A 13,441-nucleotide genomic window follows, 5' to 3' on the forward strand; every position below is an offset into this window, starting at 1 on the left:
TCGAATATAATGTATAATTTGAAATATTTGCTGCATCGTAGAGTAACTGTGGAAGAACCACATAAAAGAAACGGTCCGGTACAATGTACTAACTGCCAAAAATATGGGCATACTAAATCTCTGCACTCTACGCAGTGTTTGTGTGGTATGTGGTGATTTACATTCCACTTCTAAATGCACCCTTAAGAAAGAAGAATTAAATAAAAAATGCAGCAATTGCGGAGGAAATCACACTGCTAACTACAGAGGTTGCCTTGTATATAAAGATTTGAAATCGAAGTTGCCACAGGGCATTCAAGCACGTCGTAACCAAATGTTACAAACACCTCGTAATGAAATTATAGCAACCTCAGAAAAAAGTTCAAATCTTATTACTTCTAACAATAATAATATGCAAGGAAGCTATGCAAATATGGTGAAAGGCAACACTGTGCAAATGCAACTGCCGCAAAATCCTCCAAATATAGGTATTGAAACTATGATTATAATTCTTACACAGTGTATGACACAATTTATGTCTACCATGCAAAACATGGTCCAAGATTTAATAAAATCACAAAATCAAATACTGCAAAATTTATTAAGTAAAAAATGAGCTTACTAAATATCTGTATATGGAATGCTAACGGTGTTAACCAACATATATTAAAGATTATCAGATTTCTGTCTGAAAAGAATATAGATGTAATGCTTATTTCAGAAACTCATCTAACAAATAAAAATAATTACAATATACCGGGATTTAGACTATATGTTACAGTTGTTGATAAGAAATCGTTTAATTCACTACGCTCTAGAATCTCATGCTACACCACAGTTACAAGCTACCACAATATCACTAAAAAATCGGAGTTGTGACTTAAATCTCACGGCTATATACTGTCCACCTCGTTTTAAAATTACAGAAATCGAATTTAAAGACTTTTCTGGAACACTAGGTCAAAGATTTCTAGCAGGTGGAGATTACAACCCAAAACACACGTCCTGGGGCTCACGTCTTATTAATCCGAAAGGACGACAGCTGTATCAAACTGTTATAAATAGGCACAATAACCTTGAAATAATATCCTGGTAAGCCGACATATTGGCCAAGTGATCGTAAGAAAATAACAGATTTAATTGATTTTGTCAAAAATATAGATAAATCGCACATAACAGCTGATACATGTACTGATCTATCTTCTGATCACTCTCCTGTACTAATAAAGTTATGTGAACAGCCCATATTTGTTAATCCAAAAGTGGGTCTAACTTCTTATAAAACGAATTGGCTAAAATATAAAAAATACGCCAGTAGCCACATTAATATTGAGTACAAAATAAATACAGGAAGAGATATTGACGAAAGCATAAGAGAAGTCAATGATATAATAACCAGCGCAGCTGTTTTATCAACACCAAGCAAAAGCTATAAGCCGCTTGGTTCCAGAAAAATCTCTAATAGAGAAATAGAAATGCTTGTATGTAAATGAAAAAAAAAAATGCAAGACGTGAATGGCAGATAAATTGTTCCCCTTCCACTCAGCTTCAATTAAAATCTGCTGTACGTAAATAAAAAAAGCGCTCAAACGTGAGGAAGAATTGAACACCGAAATGTATATAAAGAAGCTGTGTCCAAATTCAAATAAGTAAAATTTCCTTTGGAAAGCCCAAAAGTCCATGAAGCCACCAACTGACTCCAACATGCCTATACGAGACTTGGGTGGAAATTGGGCTCGAAGTGATGAGGAAAAGGCTAAATGCTTTGCAAATCACCTAGAAAAGGTATTCCAACTCAATTTGCCAAAGAACAACTTCAAGCTGTCAATCTTACCCAACACAGCTAAAGAGTCGCTCGAGTCCCTTAAGACTTCACCTTCTGAAATTATTAGTATCATCACAAAACTTAATCCAAAAAGTCGCCGGGACATGATAAAATTTCCCCAAAAATACTAATTGAGTTACTAATTATTGCTGTAGAGGTGCTCTCTTTGCTCTTCAATGCAATTCTTAGTTTCGGATATTATCCAATTTTATGGAAAAAGTCGCAGATTATCTTGATAGATAAACCTGGGAAGGACTTAACACAGCCGTCTTCATGCAGACCAATCAGTCTTCTACCCTGTATTTCAATAGTATTTGAAAAAGTATTACTATCAAAGATGTCTCCTTTCCTCCACGAAAATGATACAATACCAATGCATCATTCGGGTTTCGTGCGAAACATGGCACAATAGAGCAAGTAAGTAGAATTACTAACGAGATAAGGAAAGCATTTGAGCACACGGAGTACTGTTCAGCAATATTTCTAGATGTAGCTCAGGCGTAAGACTAAAAAAATTCTACCTTTAGAATTGTATAAAACATTGGAGTCTTATTTAAAAAATAGAAAATTTATGGTAAAAGTGGGAGATTTCATATCTGATGAACGACAGATAAGGGCTGGTGTACCCCAGGGCAGTGTTTTAGGCCCAATACTATACATCATATATACAGCAGATCTCCCAACAGCTAATAATAGGCGTGTTTTATTTGACCAGCAAATTAAGCTATTAGCTTATTTTGTATGGAAGACTTAGTCAACATAATTATGTTGGCTTGTTATAAGCTATCATAGCTTGTATCGGGTGATTTTTTAAGAGCTTGATAACTTTTTTAAAAAAAAAAAACGCATAAAATTTGCAAAATCTCATCGGTTCTTTATTTGAAACGTTAGATTGGTTCATGACATTTACTTTTTGAAGATAATTTCATTTAAATGTTGACCGCGGCTGCGTCTTAGGTGGTCCATTCGGAAAGTCCATTTTGGGCAACTTTTTCGAGCATTTCGGCCGGAATAGCCCGAATTTCTTCGGAAATGTTGTCTTCCAAAGCTTGAATAGTTGCTGGCTTATTTCTGTAGACTTTAGACTTGACGTAGCCCCACAAAAAATAGTCTAAAGGCGTTAAATCGCATGATCTTGGTGGCCAACTTACGGGTCCATTTCTTGAGATGAATTGTTCTCCGAAGTTTTCCCTCAAAATGCATGTAGCGCCATCTTGTTGAAACCACATGTCAACCAAGTTCAGTTCTTCCATTTTTGGCAACAAAAAGTTTGTTAGCATCGAACGATAGCGATCGCCATTCACCGTAACGTTGCGTCCAACAGCATCTTTGAAAAATACGGTCCAATGATTCCACCAGCGTACAAACCACACCAAACAGTGCATTTTTCGGGATGCATGGGCAGTTGGAAGATCATGCGATTTAACGCCTTTAGACTATTTTTTGTGGGGCTACGTCAAGTCTAAAGTCTACAGAAATAAGCCAGCAACTATTCCAGCTTTGGAAGACAACATTCCGGCTATTCCGGCCGAAATGCTCGAAAAAGTTGCCCAAAATTGGACTTTCCGAATGGACCACCTATGACGCAGCCGCGGTCAACATTTAAATGAAATTATCTTCAAAAAGTAAATGTCATGAACCAATCTAACGTTTCAAATAAAGAACCGATGAGATTTTGCAAATTTTATGCGTTTTTTTTTAGTTATCAAGCTCTTAAAAAATCACCCGATGTATTGGGCTAGAGGCATTGCCAGTTAAAATGATTTTTTCATTCACAATAGCTATGATTTTTCCCAAAAAAAGTAGTTGGCAATAGCGACAACCCTCATTTTGACAGATAAAAATGTAAACAAATGAAAAATATATAAATGAAAAGTATAGAAGTGCACGAAATGGAAAATTTTATGAAAGATGCGGTAAGTAGGGATTTTAAATTAAAATTAAGACAAAATTAAATTTGTGTGTTTTCCAGTTGCTTGGTACTATGTGCACAAATTCAAATAATGAAGTCGTTAAGGAAATATTCACCATCCTTGCTGGTTTAGCTGCTGAATCAAGTTCGTCATCGGAGGATTCAGAACAAGAGCAGATAGAGCATCCAAAATGCTCTAATTTTGTGGACAGCATAGATAATTTTGGAGATGAGGATTTCAAATCACACTTTCGTTTGAGCCGCACCACTTTAGATTACTTAATAGGTATGCTTTGTTTTTGTTATGAGACTTTTCTGTATGAGTGTTTTTTGCAGGAAGATATGAAGAAAGTGAACAAACCCGTTTTGCTACGAAGTCCGGAAAAGCCAAAATTCCTGCTAAAACAATGATGTACATGTATGTATGGTACTTAAGTAATACAATTACCTACAGACAACTAGCCGTATTGTTTGGTGTAACGAAGTCCACAGCATGGGCGATTGTTCGTCGGGTTGTCGCGTGGGTTATCTCAATAGGACATGAGTTTGTTAAGTGGCCAACTGGAGATGCGCAACTCGCAAGTTTTTACAAAGGAAACAAATACCAGGTGTTATTGGTGCTATTGATTGTACCCACATAACAATTAATGCACCAATAAAAGACAAACATATATATTTTGATCGTAAACGTAATTATAGTGTTGTTCTGCAGGCCATTGTCGATGCTGATAAAAAATTTATTGATATTTATTGTGGTGAACCCGGATCATATCATGACTCTAGAGTGCTAAAAAGGTCAGCATTTTATAGAAAAGTGGAAAATAATATGGAAAGTTTATTTCCAAATTCTACTTTTATTCTCGGGGACTCGGCATACCCTTGCAGAAATTACCTCATACCGGTGTTTAAAGATTATGGTTCGTTAACGCCCAATCAAATCAGCTTTAACAAAACACATTCTTCAGCAAGAATAGTTATTGAAAATGCATTTGGCGCACTGAAAGGAGGTTTCCGAAGGCTTCTTAAATTTACGGAGCACAGAAATTTATGTGCAATTTCAAATTTAGTTGCAAGTGCATGCATTATGCACAATATATGTATTATCACAAACGACGATACAATTATTGACCCTCAAATTGAAAGTGCCGACCCGGAGCCAGAACCTGCTAATGAGCTGGCGAGAGAAGCAAGTGGAGATCGTCGGAATCAGTCAAGAAATTAATAAATTTTAATTATTTTAATTTTAAAATGCACTTTTAGAGCAACATTTTCCATTTTCAATCTCAAATAATAAAACTATTTATAATTTTTCGACATATTTGTTTTATATAATCACGTACATATACGTATGCATTTGCAGATTTGTATGTAAAAAATGTTCATTTTATGATAAGTTTGATTTTATATTTCCGTTAAATAAAACAATACATATTCGTTATGAAATCAAGTAACTTTTCTAATTTTTATTCACAACAAACAAAGACTGCTGTAAAATTTTTAATTTTTCTTCCTCTATTTTCAGTTTTTTTTGTTCAATTTCTATTAGAATATCTTGTTTTTCGGCCATATCCTGTATTTGTTTTTCTATATTCGCGTAAGAGTGGTGGATGGAGTCATGTGTAGAAGTTCACGCAAGTGAGGAAAGTTCCCTGATCGCCATTCACTTGGGAGTGGCCAGAAACGACTCTTTTACACATGGCTCAAACAGCTCACCACTTCCGGTCTTTGACCAAGTATCCTCTGGGTAGCCTAAGAACATCCGTTCGAAGGCGAGCTAATGTGAGAAGGCGAAACATCCCCTACATAGGGTTGTGCGCTGGGTTTGGGACCCGCCACGTAAAAAAAACACCCCAAATGAAAGGAAGCAACAAATCTTGGAAAAGACCCGTGAAAGAAGAATCGACACACACCACCACACCACCTCTTCGTCGATTTCAAAGCTGCTTTCGACAGCACGAAAAGGAGCTGCCTTTATGCCGCGATGTCTGAATTTGGTATCCCCGCAAAACTAATACGGCTGTGTAAACTGACGTTGAGTAACACCAAAAGCTCCGTCAGGATCGGGAAGGACCTCTCCGAGCCGTTCGATACCAAACGAGGTTTCAGACAAGGCGACTCCCTATCGTGCGACTTTTTCAACCTGCTTCTGGAGAAAATAGTTCGAGCTGCAGAACTAAATAGAGAAGGTACCATCTTCTATAAGAGTGTACAGCTGCTGGCGTATGCCGATGATATTGATATCATCGGCCTCAACACCCGCGCCGTTAGTTCTGCTTTCTCCAGGCTGGACAAGGAAGCACAGAAAATGGGTCTGGCAGTGAACGAGGGCAAAACGAAATATCTCCTGTCATCAAACAAACAGTCGTCGCACTCGCGACTTGGCTCTCACGTCACTGTTGACAACGTCCGATGTGTTTTACGTGGGCACCTGCTGACGACAGCCTTACTCCACGGCGCTCAAAAGCACAGCGGATCAAATCAATGCGTTGATCAGCGCCCTGAGAATGCAAAGCATTTTCAGTACCAATTGGCAGTGTGGAATGGACACACTAACCACCTTGGTAGGGTTCGAGGCCCATCTAAAACCTCTGCCGTGCTTTGGATCCGGCACCCGGTTGCAATGCAACTCCACATTCAACTGACAAAGCCAGTTCTTCCCGCGATTTGGGTTTCAACCACAACCACCACGATACTCCCCGAGGGGCCAGTCCGCACGAGCAGGTTGGAGCGAACTCCAAGGGCTCCTGCTCCCCGTGGTACCAGAATTAAGTCTCCGGTCAGACCTCGTAGCCGAAACTACTACCAGTTGAGCTTCCATACGGCTCTGGACTGGTGGCCAGGGGTTGGACCCCATACACACATCACTTACACACCCCAATCTACCTTTCAGCAGCATTGCCACCGTTTTGTCCATCGATATGTCGACCCCCACACCTAAACCCCAAGAATTAACGATCTCAAAGAGATCTCCTCCCGCCCGTTCTAGCTCAGACCTCGAGCGACCTTCGACCATAAGAAGAAGGTCGTCCGCATACGCACAACATTTACAGAGTGGCTCGAGCTGCCCAAGCAGAGTGTCCATCATAAGGTTCCAAATATATGGACCACAGATGGAACCCTGCGGGCAGCCTCGAACAACTCCGATCTCCACACTCCCATTCATGCCGACAAGAGAGGCCTTTCTGTCCGAAAAATAACTCCGCCAAAGAGTAATTTCCGGACAGCCAAGCTCCTCCAGCCGTTGCACCACTCGATCCCAGCTTAGGTAGTCAAACGCCCCCTTGAAGTCAACAAATATGCCAAGGACATACTTGTTGACATTCTCCCTAACGACATTCTGTACGTAGAACCACGCATCCTCTATACTGCATCCTTTCCTGAACCCAAACTGCCTATCCGACCACATACCCCGCGTTAGCTCCTGAAGCCGTTCCACCATGACTCTTTCCAGCACTTTTCCAAGTACTGGAAGGAGACTGATGCCCCGATAAGATCGAGGATCGCTCCTGACCTTATCAGGGGACTTCAGGAGAGGAACAACCCTAGCACTTTTCCACTCGCGTGGAAAGTATCCCTCCCAGACGCACTTATCATAAATGGCCTCCAGGTATTCCGGAATGAACTTCCATAAGCTTTTACACATCTCTCCGTTCAAACCATCAAAACCTGGGGACCGTTTAGACCTAACCAGGCCAAAGGCGTACCCCAACTCCCCATCATCTAATGGAGGGACAGGCACCTCTTGTGCTTGAGGTACCTGCACCTCCGACCTAGGAAAGAATGCACCTAACAGAACCCCCGCACACTCTCTCCACGACGATAACAAGGTGTCACCGACGCGAAGAGAGGTGACATCCTCCCTCCTACGACCCCGGCAGATCCTATAGACCTGACCCCAGGGGTCGTTCCTATTTTCCCTAACAAAGCTCCTCCACTCCTCTTCTTTAATTTTCACCAGCATCTCTTTATATTCCCTATCCGCACAACTAAATTCGTACCTAAGCTGGGACAGCCTATCAGAATTGGACCGTCGGGCGCGTTGAAACTTTCGCCTCAATCGCCGGACAGTCCTCCTCTTCAAGGTTAGCTCACGCGTCCACCATTTGATTTTACTAACCTTAGAACAGTCATACCTACGAAAAACCCTATCATTAACCCCCCAAACAACCTCATAGAGACGAGCAATCTGCTCGTCGACTCCAAACTCAACAAATTCACTAAGCGGTATTTCAAATACCGCTTCCCTAACCGAGAGTCCATATTGGTTCCAGTCAGTACCAGCGGTACGCCATCGCCGCAATGGACTCTCATAAGGCAAGGGAGGGGATTGAGGGGTAACCATAATTTGAATCAAATTATGGTCACTCAATCCCCACCCTCCCTTTACCTCCCATCTAAAGCTAAAAGCCCTACTTGCTGCCTCATTCATAAGCGTCACGTCAATGTCACTTACGCCCCCAGGCCCATCAAACGTATACCATTCACTTGGCTCATTCAAAATGTGGAGGCCTTTAGCCACCACCCATTCGCTTAATGCCTCGCCTCGATGGTGGCTTTGGTATCCAGACGAATGCCGGGATACCTTACTAAACCACATCGAGGACGAGGCATTCGCATCCAGCCCTAGGATAAATGGACTGCTACTCGCAAGTAGTAGCAGCTTATCCATGTAGCCCAGGTAGGGCTCTAGGGGCTCGCTATATTTACAATATAAACTAGCGACGATCATCCTACCGAACTCCCCTTCTATCGCTACACATATACCCAGTTGTGAAGAATCCACAACTACGCAATCGTAGTGTGGATTATTCACAACTATTGCAGCGTTAGCTCTAAGGTCAGTGAAGACCTTAAAACCCCCAGGAAGACCCCGAACCACACCATTGGTGGCGTAGGGCTCCTGGAGTAGAGCAATACTGCACCCACCCTCAACCATGCTATCCCCCAACTCACACATTACGGCATAAGAGCCCTGACAGTTGAGCTGGATAATCCCTCCCATCAGTGTCTGGCGAGGGCGCGCTCCACAAGGCCACAATATATAGGGCAGACAGCTGACATCATAAGATGCCCAGCTGGTCTACCCTTAAACTCACAGTTGCGACAATGGGGTGCATTGACGCAACTGGCAGCTTTGTGGCCTTCTTGACCGCACCTCCGACAGACATCTGCTTTGGCCCTACACTCAGCCACCCGATGATCAAATCCCATACACCGGAAGCAGCCAGCGACGGGGCTATCCGGTCGCACCCGGAAGTAGAACCACTTTATGTAGCACCGACCCTTCTCCAAGAGGGCGGACATCAACTTGTCCGTACCCTCCAGGACAACGTTGGTGCTACCGTCAGCGGCCACCTTCCAGGGACGACTGACCATCCTCACGTCAGTCCTCTGGGACGCCGGGCTGAAGTCCTTGAGGTTCAGCCGGAGTAGATCTTCCATGAATTCCTCATGGGAGATCTCCGTATGGACCCCCTGGACCACCACCCGGCGACCCAACTTCCGGTTGACAGAGACGTCCAACCCCACCTCCTCGAATTTCTTGTTATTCGCAACTTTCTCCCTCTCAAGAACAGAGGGAGTGCGAATAACCGCCCCACCACCCTTAATCGGTCTAAGGTCATGGACCCTCACACCAAGTGAGGGACCCACCTCCTTGACCACCTTCTTTATAACCTCCTTAGAGGAAGTTGCAGGCCCCTTACTCCTCACCACGACCGACCAGGTCTCCACAGGCTTCGGCGTCACCGGTGTGATCGCATCCAGCACAGGTGCAGGAGGCGGAGGCATCGGTGCCGACGGAGCCGGCATTGACCTGCTCGGCGTAGAGGGGTGGCCCCCGCAACTTCCCCTAAGGGCATCTACCTGACCGCGAAGATGGGCATTTTCGGTAATTACCGTCATCAGGAGCGCCTCATACTTTGAGGCAAGCTCCAACAGCCCCTTCGCGGTCTCCCTCTCAAAGCCCTTGGCCTCAAAGACCAGCTCATTGAGCTCCCCGGTGATACGCTTTGCAGCCGCCACATGGCTGACTGCCCCACCCCCAACAACAACTGCCCCCCGCGAATACTCCCGCTTTTTTGAGGCCTCTTTGGCACGCCCGGCACCCGTTTCTTTGCCAACCGTCCTTGACGGTTGAGCAACTGTTCTAACTGTGGAGGCCACGTTGGCACTCCCGCCACAACTCCCGCTCCCTCCCTCGATTTCCCCTTCATGACGCGGCGACCCTGTGCGCGTAACCGCTTTCTCGGTGGTGGCACTCCCACCACAACACCCGCTCCCTCCCACGACACCCCCTACGTTACGCGGCGACCCAGCACGCGTAACCGCCTTCTCAGCGGAGGCCACGTTGGCACTCCCGCCACAACTCCCGCTCCCTCCCGCAATACCCCCTACGTTACGCGGCGACCCAGCACGCGTAACCGCCTTCTCAGCGGAGGCTCCGTTGGCACTCCCGCCACAACTCCCGCTCCCTCCCTCGCTTCCGCCATCATGACGCGCTTTACTCCGCGGTGGCGACCTTACCGTCGTTCCCGCCACTTCCGCCTCGCCGCCCGACGTGGAGTCATCCACGACTGTGGAAGCGGCGGATTCTCCGCTTTCAGCGAGGACCTTCGTCCTCCTCTTCCGTCCTCGAGGCATCTCGCTCCCCAAACTTACCGCTCAGTTGAACTGATCCGCTGGCGTACCACTAGCGTTGAAGGCTCACGGACAGAAAAGATTCTGGAGCAGATGCTCTCCAGGTGCGCGCGTCTGGACGCGCCGAAAAATGCGACTCACGCAAGGGCCCGCTCAGTAACAGCGACCACCCAAGCGGTCGATTATAGCGTGCTCGCGGTGGCACAGCCCACAACCCCAACCAGTGGTCGGGTTAAGGCCACTCAATTGGCCGCCGGCCGGACAAAGTCCCCGTAACGGTCCGGAGTCGACCGATGTGGCGCTGAGCCGAATCGCACCGTGGGCTAAACGGTAGCGCTGTTACGACCGTTGGTCCTCACAGGAGTCGCAATCTCCAACACTGGACAGACGCTCACACCCTTTGGGCAATCCTGTCCAGATCTTCCTGACACTGAGCCAACTAACCGCCAGATGCTCAGCACAGAACTACTGGCCGGCAGTCCAGTCAGCAAGAATGCCAACAACACGGAGCTACACTGAAACCGTGCGAAGCTTCCGCCACTAACAACAACGTGGATGACCACGTTGTCCGTATATACAGTAATTATAAAATTACTTACCGCTACTCCACACAAAAATGCACAAAATTGTGCAAAAATGTGTAACCACACAAAACTACTCGCGGTCACCGACCCTCGCTACTCGCGATCACACCAACAATTCAACCGAACCGCTATGCACACGCGCCAGGCAATAACGGTGCCAACCAAAACGCGTAAACAAATACCCGCACAAAAGAGAATCGCAAAAAATCGCAAAAAAAATCACCGAGAAAACACTTTGAAAAACACAACGATGCGCACGCACGGCTATCCGCGTCGACAGTCAACTGAGTAACAATTGAAAAGTAAAGTGCTATATGGTGCAGAGGTTTGGGCGATGACAGCAACCGATGAGTCGACGTTACGAGTTTTCGAGAGAAAAATTCTGCGAAAGATTTATGGTCCTTTGCGCATTGGCCACGGCGAATATCGCATCCGATGGAACGATGAGCTGTACGAGATATATGACGACATTGACATAGTTTAGCGAATTAAAAGACAGCAGCTACGCTGGCTAGGTCATGTTGTCCGGATGGATGAAAACACTCCAGCTCTGAAAGTATTCGACGCAGTACCCGCCGGGGGAAGCAGAGGAAGAGGAAGACCTCCACTCCGTTGGAAGGACCAAGTGGAGAAGGACCTGGCTTCGCTTGGAATATCCAATTGGCGCCACGCAGCGAAAAGAAGAAACGACTGGCGCGCTGTTGTTAACTCGGCTATAATCGCGTACGCGGTGTCTACGCCAATTAAGAAGAAGAAGATATTCGCGTAAAACTTCGCCTTCACTTCAGCACTTTTTCTTTTTTGTTCGATTTTTTTATCAAAATATCGTTCTTTAGCGCTTTTCCGATAACGACGATTTGGAACAGGATTTGCTGCGTTCGGCTCCTGTGAATACACTGCATTCGGTATGCATATGCTACGGCTTAGTGCAGACTGGCTCTGTCTTGAAGTACTTGGCATATCGTCGAGCATTGTTTGAGAATCAGTTGAATCCTTACCTGTTTAAAAATATAAAAAAGCGAATGCAATATAAGCAATACATAATGAACATTAAATTTTAACTAACCACTAGACTCAACCAATGCCTCTTGAGGTTCTGTCCCAATATTTATGGTGTGGTTGTTGGACACCAAGCAACTTTCGCCAAAAATTTCGTCCATTTCGCGCATATAAGGTACTGTGCACGGAGAAGTGCCAGTCTGCTTCTCGTTGTCTTTCGCTGTTTTGTAGGCATTCAAAAGCGTTCGCATTTTTGATACAAGGGCAGCCGCATTAATTGTTGTATCCTGTGAAAACAAATGTAATAAATTTTTACAAAATAACTTTAAAATATTCTTACTGTAAATCCTTGATATACCATGCCCTCCAAGACGTTTTCATATGCGAACTTTTTCTTCCGCGCATGCAGGAACTCATCCTTCCTCTCAGTGTAGCACTTCAGGAATAGAAGTGTATCGGCCTTCGTCCAAACTTTTCTTTTGCTGTATATAAACGAAATAAATAATTATTTAGTTTTTGAAAAGTTTGTTTACAAATTTAAAAATTCAAATTTACCTTTTGTCCATGTCAAAAATTTCGTTGCAATAAATTGAATATCAGCTGATTGTTATTGCCCGCGTTGCCAACATAATACATATTTAAGCGAAAATGAGAAATAAGCTAAATGCGTTTTATTTGTCCATCGTTTAGCTATTAGCTTATGATGGTCAAATAAAACACGCCTAATGTATTAACTTCACAGCTATAGTGAGCCGTAAAAAATGCCACATTTTAGCATCAAGAATATTAGCGGAGCATTTAAGTTCTGTCGAAGAATGGCTAACGAACTGGCGTATAAATGTGAATGAACAGAAGTGTAAGCATATTACATTTTCGCTAAGACCAAAGATGTGCCCGGCAGTAAAAATAACAATATTTTAGTATCCCAAGCGAACGAAGTAACATATCTTGGTATTCACCTAGATAGAAGGCTCACATGGAGAAAACACATCTCTAGTAAAATAGCACGTGTGAAGATTAGAACTGCAAATTTTAATTGGCTTTTAAATAAAAACTCAAAACTTAGCCTAGACAACAAAGTGCTTTTGTATAATGCGGTCATAAAGCCGATTTGGATGTATGGCATTCAACTGTGGGGTACGACCTGTGCAACGAATATTGATATAATACAAAGGTTCCAATCAAAAATGCTTAGAACAATCACGTGTTCACCATGGTACATGCGAAACGAAAATATCCATAAAGACCTTGGTATCCCTATGGTAAAGAAAGAAGTAGAAGACAGCAGAATTAAATATATATCTAAACTCCGAGATCACCCAAACCCTCTGGCTAATGCTTTGGTACATTCCTGCGATCAAACACGACTTAAAAGAAGAGATATGCCTGCGTATTAAAGACGTATCACCAAAACAGCTCAATCACTTGACTGAGCCTGTCTAGTTTTTAAATAGATTTAAGATTTTATAACTTTTTGTTAGGCTTTAAGAAAATGCAGATCCA

The 13,441-nt window shown here is 43.9% G+C and overlaps 1 protein-coding gene and 1 pseudogene across 1 annotated transcript; one reads left to right on the plus strand and one right to left on the minus strand.

The window, feature by feature from the left end:
• Positions 1-3,696: 3,696 nt before the first annotated feature.
• Positions 3,697-4,990, plus strand: LOC126759314 (uncharacterized; annotated as a pseudogene).
• A 6,814-nt stretch (positions 4,991-11,804) lies between these two features.
• Positions 11,805-12,504, minus strand: LOC126759315 (uncharacterized). Its single transcript, XM_050474048.1, has 3 exons — positions 12,494-12,504; positions 12,279-12,420; positions 11,805-12,225 (listed from the first exon to the last, which is right to left on the minus strand). Exons 1-3 carry the CDS (start codon positions 12,502-12,504, stop codon positions 12,001-12,003), a joined length of 378 nt encoding a protein of 125 aa, XP_050330005.1. The 3' UTR covers positions 11,805-12,000.
• Positions 12,505-13,441: the final 937 nt, after the last annotated feature.

The sequence above is a fragment of the Bactrocera neohumeralis genome, chromosome 5, assembly GCF_024586455.1.
Source record: "Bactrocera neohumeralis isolate Rockhampton chromosome 5, APGP_CSIRO_Bneo_wtdbg2-racon-allhic-juicebox.fasta_v2, whole genome shotgun sequence".
NCBI lineage: Eukaryota > Metazoa > Arthropoda > Insecta > Diptera > Tephritidae > Bactrocera > Bactrocera neohumeralis.